This window comes from Ambystoma mexicanum, chromosome 10 (genome assembly GCF_040938575.1).
Source record: "Ambystoma mexicanum isolate Mex_15411 chromosome 10, UKY_AmexF1_1, whole genome shotgun sequence".
In the NCBI taxonomy this organism is placed as follows: domain Eukaryota; kingdom Metazoa; phylum Chordata; class Amphibia; order Caudata; family Ambystomatidae; genus Ambystoma; species Ambystoma mexicanum.
The window spans coordinates 920906967-920921660 of record NC_090932.1 but is presented as its reverse complement, the minus strand read 5'-3'; the positions used below and the strand labels follow the sequence as shown (position 1 = coordinate 920921660).

The following is a 14694-nucleotide window of genomic DNA, read 5'->3' as shown; positions in this document are numbered from 1 at the left end:
GAGTGTGGCTCTAACAACAAGGGAGTTGGAGGGATGCAATTAGGGAGAAGGGGACCTACAAGCAACTGGCGGAGGAAACAATGGGGCTCAGATCACACAGTCTCAGATAGGGTTGGGGGGTGAAGGGCGTGTGGTCCTAGGTGTTAGGGAAGATCATTTCCTTATGACTTGCTCAAGTTTCCTGGCCACGCCGGCTGTCAGGTGACATACTTTGATGGCATGCAGCATGTAACCTTTCCTGACAGCAGAAAAGACATTTCAGTGGGACCAGAAGTACCTGGGTCATTCATTCACTCGGTTATGGTTGCCTTTACTTGGGGCCACGGTCCCGGACATGGCCTTCCATTTCTATTTGAATTTCAGTTCAGTAACTCTGGACTGATCCAAGTGGCAGCAGGTATGAAGAGACACAATAGTCTGCATAGAGTCTTACATACAGATGTTTTAAAACGAATTCAGATCATGTAATGCAGTTAAAGTTGGGATACGCATCTTAGGTGGGCACCACGGACTGTTCTTGCAAACTCAACTAGATAAAAGGCAGTAAAACACTTCCTGTAGAAATCTTAGTATAGGGAACAACGCCTAGACCAGGGTGAGCATAGAGTTAACACAGTGAAACAAAACTGGTGGTCAGTTTAATCATTTGGACATTGCATATGGACTAATGGCAATTTCATATCAGCCCTACTCTTAGGTTCCCCCCTGTTATCTTGTAAACTGAATAATGAAATAGCTTAGAACAAGCAGTGTTAACGTGGAATTAGAAAGTGACAAGATTCAGTAGTAGTAGGAGCAGGGAAAGGAATGCTAGGGGTAATAAAATAATTAAAATCCCTGGGATCAGCATGATGGAATATCGAGTGTGAGTTGAAGGAACACTTGTGTTGGTGTATAGCCCAATCCCTCCACACACACACACCAAGCACACATACACGTGTGCATGCATGCACATGCACAAGCAAACACACATGCACACATATACACACACACATCACCCATGCAAACACACCCCGCACACAGAAACAAACACACACCATGCACACATACACATGTGCATGCATGCACGTGCACAAGCAAACACACATGCACACATATACACACACATCACCCATGCAAACACACCCCGCACACAGAAACAAACACACACCATGCACACACAACACACACACAAACACACACACAGACACGTGCATGCATGAACATGCACACGCAAATGCACATGCACACATACACACACACACCACACACACACACCACACACACACACACACACACACACACCACACACACACACACACACACACACACACACACACACCACACACACACAGACACAGGCATGCACCCCCTTCACACACACACACATTGGCCTTCTAGGTATCCTCTAGCTGTCTTTCTTTTGCTGGCGCTATGCACTGAGCTACTTTTAACGCCTGAATTGATGACATCCCTGCCTGTACCTGGGGATCAATATTACCACATCCAGAAACATGTCATCCAATACAGTAGCTATTCAGCTCACAAGAGGTAGACCACTGTATTTCTGTGAAAACACTCGTTTTATTGGTTTGCAGCAGTTTCATTTCTTGCTGCGTCTGACTGCAGCCATCACAGACGAGGACGGTGGGAGGTTGAATGCGCCAGTGAGAAGTTGCAATGCCTTCTCATCAGTACTGGCCGCAACAATGCACTCCACAGCAGTGGATCAATCCTGCCCCCAAGCAGCCTCAAATTGCGGATTGAATCCTGCAATCCTGATGACCTCATTAACAATCAGGTACATCAGAAGGCAGCGCGGATGCTCACCCAAGACCCCATCTCAATATTATACTCCACAATTCTGATCACAGTTATCTGCATTGCGCAAAGAGGCATCAATAGTGCAGTACCCAATGTCCCCTGACCTCTCAACACTTGGACCAGTGATGTGAAAATCTTAGAAAACACGCTACTTTTATCTAGCAATCATTAAGGATACTTCAAAGTGTTGCTGCTCAAAGTACACTTCAATAAATCCGGCTCAGACAGTGCCGTTTGTCTGATACTTCCATGCAGAATGCTGATATTAGTTCTTTGGGGGTCAATGACCTACATTCTAAGCACAATAATGCAGGATGCGGACTCCCATGGGATCACGCCGCAAGGAGAGAGCAGGGATGCTGCAGAACCACGCCCATGCCCAGCTCTCCAGTCCACTTCCCAATCCTTTACTTGTAGGCGGGGCAGAGGGGGCCCTGAGATGGCACACCCTTCTATAGCTCCTGTTCTCTGTCAGCTGAGAGGAAAAACGCATATCTGCTCCCCTCAACTTGTCCAACTCTCTGGCCCCACTGCAGAGGCAGTAGGACAGGGGGGCTGGGCAGGTCAGAGGGAGTAGGATAAAAGAGCGGAAGAGTGTGGCTGCCCCGCCTACCCCTTTTCCACCTATCTCCCACTCTTGAATAGGATCTTTGTACCATTAGATGGCAATCTCTGGAAGGTGTTATGAGTGGCAGTACCTGGCAAATCATGTGTGTACACGGGTCAAGTCCTAAAAATTAAAGTGCAGGGACTCATCAACAAATGCAATGGGATGCGACATCGCCAGAAATATGCATATACAGGTGAAATATAAACATTTCATTAAATTGGCTTTGCATAACCACCCACATTGCACAGGACGAATGGCATTTGCCTTTCATGAAATCAACACACACACAAACCAAGACAGGATATGTTCTTCTAATGGGTTTTTGAAAACGTTAAAATGTGTGCATGTTTTAAACTCCAAGAACCAATACAAATGTTTTCCCTGCGACTTGCACTACCGAAATGAGATATTTCACCTATAGTTGTTTGTTATTTTCGATCAGGTTATATAGTGCAGTGGTGAAGTGTCCGGCCTACAAACCTGACGACTGAGGTTTGATTCCAGAGGTGTTCTTTAATTCATAAATTCAAAGAGGACATCCAATGTTTCTCTTTTAGCTGGCGGGGACTGAGTCCACCCTCTGAATTAAGTGGGGCGACTCCGTCTCCCCGCTTATACCCTCGACTTGAGCCCTGTGTGAGCACCTGGGGATTTAATGGCAATAACTGGCCCATGATTTAACTATTGAACTCTAGCAAATGATCATTTCTTATTTACTATGGGAATGTATTGATTGTCAACCTGGTTTCTGGAAGCAGTTAGGGTTCCCTAAATTGGCATGCGTTACAAGCCCTACTGCATTATACCGGGAAAATGGAGGATGTACTTTGGCATAAGCTGTCCAGACCTGGTACAAAAAAAATCCATATGATTTCAATTATTTGACATTTGCTGACAATGCCTTGTAAATAGTAGAAAGGAAAAGGATGGCAATATCTGGCAAATGGTTTTAGTCCCCGAACGTATGATACAATATATGGGAAGCAGTTTGAGTATTTGGAGAAATGATGAAAATTCCCAGCAAATGATGTTTGTACTGGGACAAATTATGTAATTACAGGAAGAATGCTGTTAGTACATGAATGTTTGACAACAAAACCTGGCATATGATGGGTAGCTGGACTATGATGCGAATAAGTGGTCAATTGCATGAGTGTGTGAGCAAGTGAAGGCAATACATGCTATATTCCAGCAATATTTGGTATATGTTGTGAGCAAATGGGCACATAATGTCATTTCCTGGCAAATTAATAGACTACCTTGGCATTTCATGGAAAGACAATGCATATGCAGTGAGTACCTGGCCATTTGAGGCAAACCCTAGCATTTGGTTGCAGTGTGTGGCCATAATATTGCATCCCACGTAAATAGTGTGAGTACATGGGCATATAATAGAAATACCCAACAATGCCCAACAATCGCCTGCACATTTGATTTTAATATAACAATAAGCACCTGTTCTGGAGGCTTCACCGGGTGGTAACAGTCCAGGGTCCCAAGTTAATGCTGGGTCTTCGTGCTGTTACTACCCGGTGAAGCCCCCAGAATGGGTGCTTATTGCTATTAGCACTCTGAGGCTAACCCTCGGGGTGCCAACAGCAATGCATTTGTATGAATCAACAGGTCAGGTGAGTGCGCAACCTGTTGATTCATACAAAGGCATCCTCCTAGCCTTACATGGCTGCCATGGAACTGGAAGTCTAGCTCCCGTGTAGAGCCCCTCTTCCATTTCTGTGGCAGCCATTTGTGGAGACGGGTTCGGCATGGTGCCGGTGCTGCAACATGTGAGTGGGGGCTGACAGGATCGGGGTAGCACTGGAGTGTTACCGGCAAACTCGTAATGAGGGCCCATGACCGTGTCACCAGGGCAGCACTTTTTCAGTCATGTCCTTTCATTTGTCAAACAAATGCTTTGTGGGAGTTGGAGCCTTGAGCAACTTCATTTGAACCCATCAGACTGTAGCTCCTGACACCAGTGATTTGTGAATCGAAAGTCTACGGCCCCATTACAAATATGGCGCTGCGGAAGTAATGTGCATGTTTCCGCATCGGCATACTACAAGTTTGGTGGTGGGGTGGCCGGATTTACCAGCAGCTCCTCACCACCAAGAAATGCCTATCGGACTCCATTGAATGGGGAGGTCTCACTCCTCCTGCCACTTGTAATCTGCCGGTAATTCTGTCAGACCAAGTGGCGTGAATGGTATTACTGTTTGGTGGTATGCCACCGGATTTACCAGCGGGATACCACCAAACTCCTAAGGGGCCCTTATGACTGCAAATGTGGTGTTATACTAAAACACATTCACCCTGGATACCCCCTATGGGCCTGACTCACCTGGAAGTGCACTGGAGCAAATGAGGAGATGCCGACAGGGATCTTAGATTTGCACCCTCTACCTTATACTTAAATCACAAACCCTGAAACGGGGGGACACCCGCAGATGCTGCCAGCATATTTTAAAGGCTCACTTGCACATTTCAGTCACAAAAATGTGCTGTAGCAATCTCCACATTTGCTCCAGTTCTAGCCTTTGTGAATCGGGTGTAAGGAGACAGGTGCACATCTAAGTTGCTCATCAGCATCTCCTGATTGGCTGCATCTCCTGAAAGCCTCCGACCTCCCTGCGGTTGGAAACGAACCTACTGACCTTTAGGAAGTCCTTGAAAACCCACCTTTTTAAATGAGTTGGTTTCAGCAATTAGAATTTCCCCGACAACACTAGTGTATACGACTCGTCGGTATGTTTGTTACTTGTCTTATGTTCCACACCCCCTGATGCCTGCGGGCTATCGACACACTACAAGTATATACATAAATAAATAAATACATAAATAAATAAATAAATTGCTACTCTGTGAATCAGGCAGTGACTGTATTTCTTCTCTCCTTCCTGTTTTAGTATACACAATATTCTCCAGTACCTCATTCTATTTCCATGTACTGGCTATTGTCACTGACATTCCTCTGCTTGAGCATCATTGCCTCTTATAATCATCGCTTTGTTACTAGTTAGGGATATGAGGTGGGATTAAAAGAAGATCTGGCTTACCTGCCGTATTTGATGTCACCGGCCTGGCGGCTGCCTCTGATTTAGTTTCACAGAGAAAGTCATCAATGGATGGACTCAGGAGGGGTCTGCTTTCTTGTTGCTCATTAACCAGCTGGGGACAGGAAAACAGAAAATGTCAAAGAGAAGCAGAGCCAGAGATGTGACAGACAGAATATCATGCCAGCTGATGATGGCGCAGCAGAACTATACAATCATGTCAAAAAAGCCTGCTCCCCAATCTCTCCCACGTGCCCTAGACAGGCAGGCATGATCAAAAGTGACATGTGCGTTGCATTGTTTTTTGTGGGCTGCAACCCCCAGCCCCACAGTCCCATAGCACTGGTGACTGCCGAAACCAGCCTCCAGGCCCAACATCGGCTCTGGGAAACTACCTGTATCACACATGGCCAGTCTGCCACTGCTGAAACCCCATGGACCACTTTTCAGACTGGTTATTTTCACTGGTCCTTCATGAGAATACTCAAGAGTGTTATTGTTTCTGTGATTTGTTTCATTTATATATTTTATTAACTCTGCTTGCTCACAGTTTTGCCATTCCGAGTATATTGTCAATAGTATCTCATGTTCCTGACTCCTGCTCCACCATTACAATTGTGCCCCATAGAATACAGCTGAGTCCTATGAAAAATGGGGTCCATGAGTCACATATTGGAGGAAAGCTCAGCGGCAACGTGCTTGCCTTGCAAACAAGACAACACAAAGCAACACAGGTTCGATCCCCGGGTCCGCGCAAAACGCGTTATAATTACGCAAATAAGTCATATTCATGTAACAGCACCTTCGATGCCCCCAAGCTGTGTGAGTGCTTTAAGAATGCAATAAATAAATAAATATTCACTGACAGAGCAATTCCTGCTCTGCTCGGACCCTACACATACTACACTACAGTCTGTACAGCATCCATCTCTGCTAAAAATTGGTCATTCACATGTAATTATGAATTCTATAGTTGCAAGAAATGGAATTGCTCTGTTTATTGTTCAGACTATGATCTTCCAAAATCCAACCACCACCAAAGCGCTTCAAAGCCATAGCAATGCCAGTAAGGCGCACCACAAATATCAAGTAACATAGCATATTAACAGTACTTCTCTACTTTCATCTCCAAAACCTGAACAGCAGCTCGCCTCAACCTCCTAAATGTTAGGAAAATCAGGCACCTCCTTCCTTTCAACACCGTAAAGCATCTCTTAACCACTCTTGTCTTCTCTAAACTGCACTACTGTGCCAGCATCCCCTTTGGACCCCCAACTATGCTTTCTGTTCTCTCAACAAGATCATTAACTTCGCTACCAGGCATCTCTTTGAACTCCCTAATTTCGCACCGACTGGATGGCTGATGATACAAAACAGGGCAAGATTTAAATGTCTTCTCCTGGTTCACAAATCTATCCATGGTAAGGCACCACCATATCTTTCCTCTGCTATCCAACTCTACAAGCCTTATCGTAACCTATGCTCTGCCTCCTCGACTACCCTTGTGGGCTCCTTGCCCTCCCTATGCTTCCTCTCACTTCCGCTCTTCTTGCTCCACTTGGATGGAATTCTCTTCCCTGGACACCGGTAAAAACAGTTCACACGGATACGTTCAAAACCAAACTAAAAGCCTACTTCCCAACCTCAGAGTTACCCTCTTAACCTACCTCTCCTCTTCCTGCTAGCTAACATTTCTTTCCTCGCCTCTACCCTGCCTCTATCGCTCACTTCCTCTGTTTCCATTCTACCACTTCACCCATCATGGTCATGGCCCGAGCACAGCCGGATGTACCGCCAACCTGAACTTAAAAATGTCCAATGTTGGTTGTCCTTAATCTATGTTTGCCACTTATGTATTGTTCCCGGTGACAGTTCCATTTACTCCCCTCCACAACCTGGTCAGAATGTCCCTCAAACGCACCCCGTTGTAAGAAGCTCACTGCTTCCCGTCAAATCTGATTTCTTATCTATTGTAACTATTTTTGTGATCAAAGGAGCATTGTTCCTCCTGTAAATAAATAAATAAAGCACAATCTCATCAAAACAGAGCAATAATCTGCAAAGCTAATAAAAACAGTGGGCCTCATTACAAGTTCAACTGTGTGGTAAACCATTGCATTACTGCCACATTATCACACCACTGAACTACATGTTTAATGGTAAGGCAGGGGAAACAATTCCAGCACAATACTGCAGGTAATTCCTCTACCTTACTGCCCAAAAATCCCCAAATCAATGGTATTACTGCCGGTGGTAATACCGCCAAAATCCCCATGTAGTCCTATGGACTCCAATTAATGGGGACTAGCACATCCTACCACCACTTGTAATCTGGTGGTAATACCGCTGGGTCAAGTGGTGCTAATAGAAATACAATTTGGTGGTATCTCGGTGGTATTACCGCCGAGATACCACCAAACTCTTTGATACAGCACAGAATGTTCTGTGTGGGACCGCCTCTGCAGCATGAGGTGCTGTGCTTTGGACAGTGATGTGTGTGCAATCTGGTTTCCACTAGATGACAGAAACCAGAATGTGATGTGGAGTGACGTGTTATCTCACGTTATGCTATAAGGCTTTTTTTTACTGCATTAAATTGCCACCATAGCAGTCTCTGAGCCCTTGGCTTGTCTGGAAGATGGGGTATTGTGTACCCAGGGTGTCCAGACCGTAGTCTGCGGAGGAAGAGAAGAGAAGGGAGAAAATACGAGAGTGGTAAAATGGGTGCAAGATCTGCAGTGTGTGTGGGGGCGAGGTGGTGATCTAGCAGGGAAAGGAACGTTTGTGATAGCTAGATTGCGTTAGTACCCTTTAAGGCGGGCCATTATCTGGATTGCAGGGAGGAGATATAGTCTAAGCATGTTCGGGAATATACATAATATACGAGGCAGCTTCAAAGATCAATAGGCAGGGACCACATGATGCTTGGTTGTGTGATGGGCTCAAGAAGAACTCCAGCTGCCCCGGTAGATTGTGCGGCTTTTCCAGCCGGGATTATCTTTACACATTCTCACTGGTGATGCACCTGGATAGTAAGGACTCGTGATTAGAGGCCGTTGCTCCTGCATCGAGCACAGCTGGCGCTGATGCATTCTGGGGCAGACTGAGCCCTAGAAGCTCTGTCACATCATCCCCACAGTGCGCCTTCCCGGGGGACCGAGGCACATCGGCTCAGGCTGTTACATATGGTAATGTGTGTTATAATCCTAGCATGACACTTATTGGCAAACTGGTGATAGAGTGCATCGCCCAGTGGTTCTGGTGAAGGGATACGGCAAGGATTAGAGCCCAGGGGCCATATTACAGAACTTGGCAGCAGCTCAGTGCAAGATATAAATACATATTTGCACTGGAACAACTGTTGGCACTGGTGGCATCATTCCCCTGCGCCACTGTGAGGTTTCTGTAATACAGGCCAAGATCAGCTCCTGGCCACACAAAAAAATACATTCTCGTGTCTTCTGGGCATTAAGAAATTCACAAGGCCCTCTAAAAAGTACTTAGAATTGACTAAACACTGACACCATTTTGCTGGACGATCAGTCATCTTCTGGAGCACAGGGCACAGTTGTTATTTATATTCTACCCATGTTAAGGGACTGATTCACAGAAGCATGTTATAATGGTGCAGTCCCATTTGACAACGCTCTGTGAATCAGGTGCTATGCGTCTAGCTGGTCACTGTGGCGTGCATCAGGTTATGAAGCATGTGGAGCGATGCTGTCTAGTCTCTGACTGCTTTTCTGCGTGAGAGGTTTATCTGGGGATACATCTTCCAAGAAGCACACACAGGTGCATGTCAGAGTACATACAGAGCTCATCAAGCTAAAATCCATTGGCCATGTTAAAAGAAGACGACAATAAAACGGGCCCTCCACATGGATTATGCCTAACACATCATTGACGGTATAGGAAGCCTTCAGCTCTATCAATAGTGGGCCTCATTATGAGTTTAGCGGTGCAGGAAAAAAGTGGAGGTAACTCCTCTGCTTTACCTCCAAAAATCATCGGTATTATTACCATACAGTAATTTCCGCCAGAGATAATGCTGCCAAAAATCCCCAATGGACTCCCATCGACTCCATAAAATGGGGATTTACACTGCCAAACCGCCACATGTAACTCAGCAGTTTACCACCAGAGGTAATACCTCCAGTGGTAATACCACCAGACCAAGTGGTCGTAATGTTAATATCGTTTGGTGTAATCTCCCTGGTTTAACTGCTGAGATACCACCAAACTTGTAATTAGCCCCAAGGCGCTAGTTCAAAAAACATACAATTTACGTGCATAGGTTGTGATAATTGATCATCTCAAGGCAGCAAACACATTGAGAAATAAAATGGGCTAGTAATTGACAGGGTAGTAATAATAAGAGAAACGACATATCAGGTTTTTATATAGCACTTCATGCCAGTCCTCTCACATCTAAATGCTGTATTAACAGATGCTATTATTACAAAATGTAATAGTACCGAATTTTCTCGATGTCTGGTGGAGGAAAGGCTGAGTTAGCCCTGCCGGTATTCAAACTTGCAAAGCACTAGCTGACTTCATCTTGGCCTTAACTGTGATGCCAGTCACCTGGGTGAAAAAGCATTGGGCGTGCTCAGTCTTCAGGCCCCTGAATCAAAGGGTGTTTTAATGGAACACCTGCTGAACTAAAGTTTTGGGATTTCCCTTCATTCTTTTGGGGACCTGACTTCGAAGAGGATAAGGTTGGACCTTTGACCTTCCCATCCTTGTTAATTTTTTTGTCCGAATATTTCTCTTCCGGTTTGGTTGTGCTCGCCTGAGCCTTTTTCTGGACTCGAGTACTAACAAACCTGTCGGAAGCCTTTTCAAGTTCCCTCGGGTCTGTGATAGTCTTGTCCAGAAGATGCTGGTGTAGCTCAACCTCACAATTCTTCAATACATGCTTACATGCAATCGAATTGTACATTGTAGGGATCTGTCTTCCTCCTTCATCTTTGTAGAATCTAGAGAAGGTGGGTTTGACTGACAGGGAATGCTACCTATTGGAATGTTGTGATATGACTGGGGTTCTAGTGGAGTCAGTTGAGATGTAGCCTACGAAGAGAGAGGATGCCGGTGTTTGCCACTGTAATCTGGAAGTTACCATCTGATAAATATGATTCTAAGAACTGGATGTAATACTCTGGAACTTAATAAAGAAGTTAATTATACAGCCTATGATGTCAGAGTCATCTTGCCAGAACCCAGATCTTTACATACATCCCTTCAAATGTGTCAACTTTGTTACCAGCCACCCACCTGCTCAGATATTTCAACGATAAGTATGTGAATGCTTCAAATGTGTGTGCACTTTTCTTTCCAAGCTCTCTGAAGCTCTTGAGATACTGTTCTGGGGTTTTACAGAACTTCCTGAAAAGGGCCACTTTCATGCTCTCATAAACGGGCCTTTCCTCAGGAGTTAACTGAATAATTGCATCAGTCTCCTGTGTCAGTACAGTAAGTGACTCGTCAGGACTGCATCTCACAGTACCTGCTCCACCTCCTATAGCTGTAAAGCAAGCTCTAGCACTTCAAACCAATCAAAAATGTCCTTCCCCACTGCATACGCCTGTACTAAGTCTTTGGTGATGTGCTGCCAGGGCCTGTCCCGTGCACCTTAGTTTGAACCACTACTGCTGCCTTCTTTAGAGGTGGATCTGTTTGCCTCCTTCTTCTCTTCGAGTGACAGCTTGCACATCTCTATGGCGATCCTTGTCCCACTCTATGGAAACCTTGTCTCACTGTTTTTGTTCCTGATTTGATTTTGATTTTGGATATTCATAACGTGCACAAGACGGATTTAACCGTATAATGGCACAGTTGATATCAATGAAAAGTGACAAAAAAGTAACTCCAGTGCTAGTCTCCTCTCCCCCAACAGGAGCTTTATAGCCGCTACATTGCTTGCAGCTGGAAACAATGGACCACTTAGAGGCTGTACCGAGGCCTGGGACCTGCAGGATGCCGCACTAGACCCTGACCTCCCTGACACCATGGAGTGTTAAGAAACTAAACTTGCCCCCCGAGGGGTAGGTGGTGAGAAACACTGCACATGCTGCCTTCCTCGCCATCTTCCACCACCCCTCTGGAAGGTCTTCTTCATTCAGGTTTTCACAGTATCTATGTCAAAATCCATGATTATTAAAAAATAAACATTGACTACAACAATACTTTTATCATTGGGTAACTAAGCTGTGTGCTAGGCTCCAACTAGATCTGACTGTCTGCCACCAATGCGACAAAATTCAATTCAGGGGTACCAGTGGTCCAGGGGTGAAATTCGGTTTTTGAAACTTCAATCAGCCCCACATATCTAATGCACAAGAATGGATTTGAACAGATTGGAACAAACAAGCATACAATTAATATTATAAACCTCTTTGTCCAATTCTGGTAATGTGGACGGAACAGCAGGCTTATCGCGTCTAACAGTTGTGGATCGTTCGTTAGTTGCAACACAGCAAAAGTACAATTATTACCCAATGATAAAAGGAGTTCCCCATTAAAGTTGCATACAAATATCTACTTTATTATTATCACAACAGACAGTCTAATAATAACACTACTAAATTATAACCCACCCTGTAAAGGAATGCAGAGGACCAACAGTTTCTAAGAGGGAAAAGGGATGCACTCTGGATACTGACAGGAGGATAGTTGGTATGGTTAATAATCACAACAGTTTGTTATGGTTTCTTGGCTTCAGCAGAAAGGCAATAAGGGTCTCAAAATGTCAACAGCATCAAGTCAGCTTCAGGGCACTTTGCAGGCTTCGGCGACAGAGTTCAGGATGGGAGTCAGCAGCGGGTATCAGGTGGTAAAACGGTTCGGTGAACGAATCTAGATGAACGGCTGCAGGCTGGCCATAATGGCAACTCAGGGTGAAGAATCACTGCCTCAATGCTGATCGGCAGTTCTGAAGCACTGGCCAAGATGCCTCAGGTTTCTTTCAGCTAATGCAGCTTGACAGCAGCCTGCATTACAGTCGGTTGCGGATCGAGGAACTCGACTGGCTCGAGAATGTCCTTTAAGGTGGACAACAGTAGATGCTTGCTGAAGCACTTCTCCTAGCTCATTCAATGGGCTTGCGTAGTCCTTTAAGGAAGACGGCCCAAAGCTAGGGAGTGTGTTGCAGGCAGCTGCCTGGTCCTTGGTTGTAGGTTCAAAGACCTTCGGGCACTCCCTGTCCTCTGAGTTATTTTTCCTTCTCTGTTACCTAAGAGAGGTTTAGGGGAGGGATCTTGCTTCCCTCTTTGGATATCCTGGTCTTCCTTCACTGGCGGAAGCTGTAAGGCAGACTGTACCTTCAGCCAGGGTCCAAGGTTGAGTTCTTATTTCTTACTTCTTGTGAAGTCTTCAGATGATTTGCCTAAAGAGGGGCACCAGCCCTCTTTTAAAGCCAATCAGGCCACAGTGATTGGTATAGGCTAAGCTCAATCAATGCTGAGATCCCTACCAACAATTTCCTGTGTGTGTGAGGTCATAATGAGAGCACTTTGCAACATGAAAAGGTAAAGGGGTGAAACAGAAACCAGTGGGTGTCCCACAACCAGGATGGTGGAAACCTCCTCTCAACAGAAAGAGCTCTGGGCTCACTCCCTTGTGCTACTAAGTCTGACCCATCTGCCTGTCTGCTCTGATCAAAGAGTCCCTCTGGTTAATGATCTCCCTGTGTGATCTCTGATTAAAGGGGCAGGTCTCCCTTAAAGATGCAGAGGGACCAGACTCTCTGGCTTCCGCAAACCATATTCTGGTATTGTATGAATGGGGTCCCCGTAGCAGGTTGGCCTACTGCAACAAAAGACCCAGACAAGTCAGTTCACTGTCAATGATACTGAGGGAGGGAGCTGGTTTCAGGTTGACACAGTTACATATGAAAGGTAAGGTTGTTGGGCTTCCTGTCTCCTTTGTTATTCTCTGCATCCAGGTCCCCATGGGGCCTGTTTGAAGTACCCTCTGTTGGTATTTTAATCGCTGCCACCAGCTGCAGGGCATCACAAAAGAGCAGAGGGTTTCGATGGAGCCTTTATTTGATAATCATGCTTTTATGGTGGGGGAGGTTTTGTCCTTCCCCTCCATGAGATGACAACATGGCCTCTTTGGCTGATAAATTCCAACTAAATATGACAGGACGGACTGTGCCTGTGGGCTGTGTCCATGCCAGAGTACATGTGTGTATGCTTTTATTGTGGTGTGAGCATTGTATGTGTTTGAATTTGCCCCACACATTTGAATGCAGACCTCACTCATTCACAAGTATTATACAGTGGAGAGCTACCACAGGGAAGAGATGGACAGAGAGACTGTTTGTAAGCTGTAGATATATGTGTTCAGTACTTTGGGACATCGGTGAAGAGCAAAGACACAAGTGGGGCCGATTTCCTAAAAAGCAGAGACTTTGCACCTTTCTTTACTTGCTCCACTTTAAGAAATGAGCAGGTCTCCTTTTTTACAAAGGTGACCTGTGGATTTCTTGGGGTGCTGTGCAACAGTGCAACAGATGCGCTGGCCAGCCCCCTGGTATACAGTAGTGTCTGAAGCTCCAGGCATTATTTTATGACGGGATCTCAGCACCCATGTGGGTGCCGGGAGCACATTTCATAGTGACAAGCCCTTGTAAGGTCAGTCATTATGAAATGTACACACAAATAAATCTAAACAGAGGTCAAAGATCACTTGTCCCAAGAGGAAGAATGTATTGAACCTCTGTTTGGAGAGTTGACTTTCCAAAGCCCTCCGTCAGAGGTGAAGATTGAGTGTCCAAGGCAGTGGCAAGCTTTGCTTCCTAGCCATCCCCATGGCACATTAGGGGTGACTTGCAATGGGAGCAAGACCTACATGTCTGCCAGCCATACTGCTGTACAAGACTTCATTGTGGTGAAGGATTCCGGAAAGTGTGTGCTATCCTCCCTTGCGTTGGGAGCCAAAGAACAATGAATAAGTACACTTGACCATAGACTTTAGAGAAGGACTCACAGCACCTGAGAGCCAGGACAGGAAGGAATCCTGTGTTTTCATCGGTGAGCCACTGCAAGCCATTATTAGATCCCGTTTGACCTCATCGAACCACCAGGACCCTCCAGCACTGAATTTGGCACTTGACCGATCTGCTATCTCGAACAAATTTGCTGCTGCACAACGCCAGTTGAGCACATTGTTGCCTCGGCTCCCACCGCATTTGACCCACCATTCAAACTACCAGCATCTACAATCCCA

General features: G+C 45.6%; 1 protein-coding gene across 1 annotated transcript in view; it reads right to left on the bottom strand.

The window, feature by feature from the left end:
• Window positions 1-14694, bottom strand: part of PEX5L (peroxisomal biogenesis factor 5 like) — a 1467323-nt gene that overhangs the window by 598665 nt on the left and 853964 nt on the right. The window contains exon 3 of the mRNA XM_069618674.1: window positions 5467-5578. Coding sequence (XP_069474775.1) covers window positions 5467-5578 — 112 coding nt within the window. The remainder of the gene's footprint in view (window positions 1-5466; window positions 5579-14694) is intronic.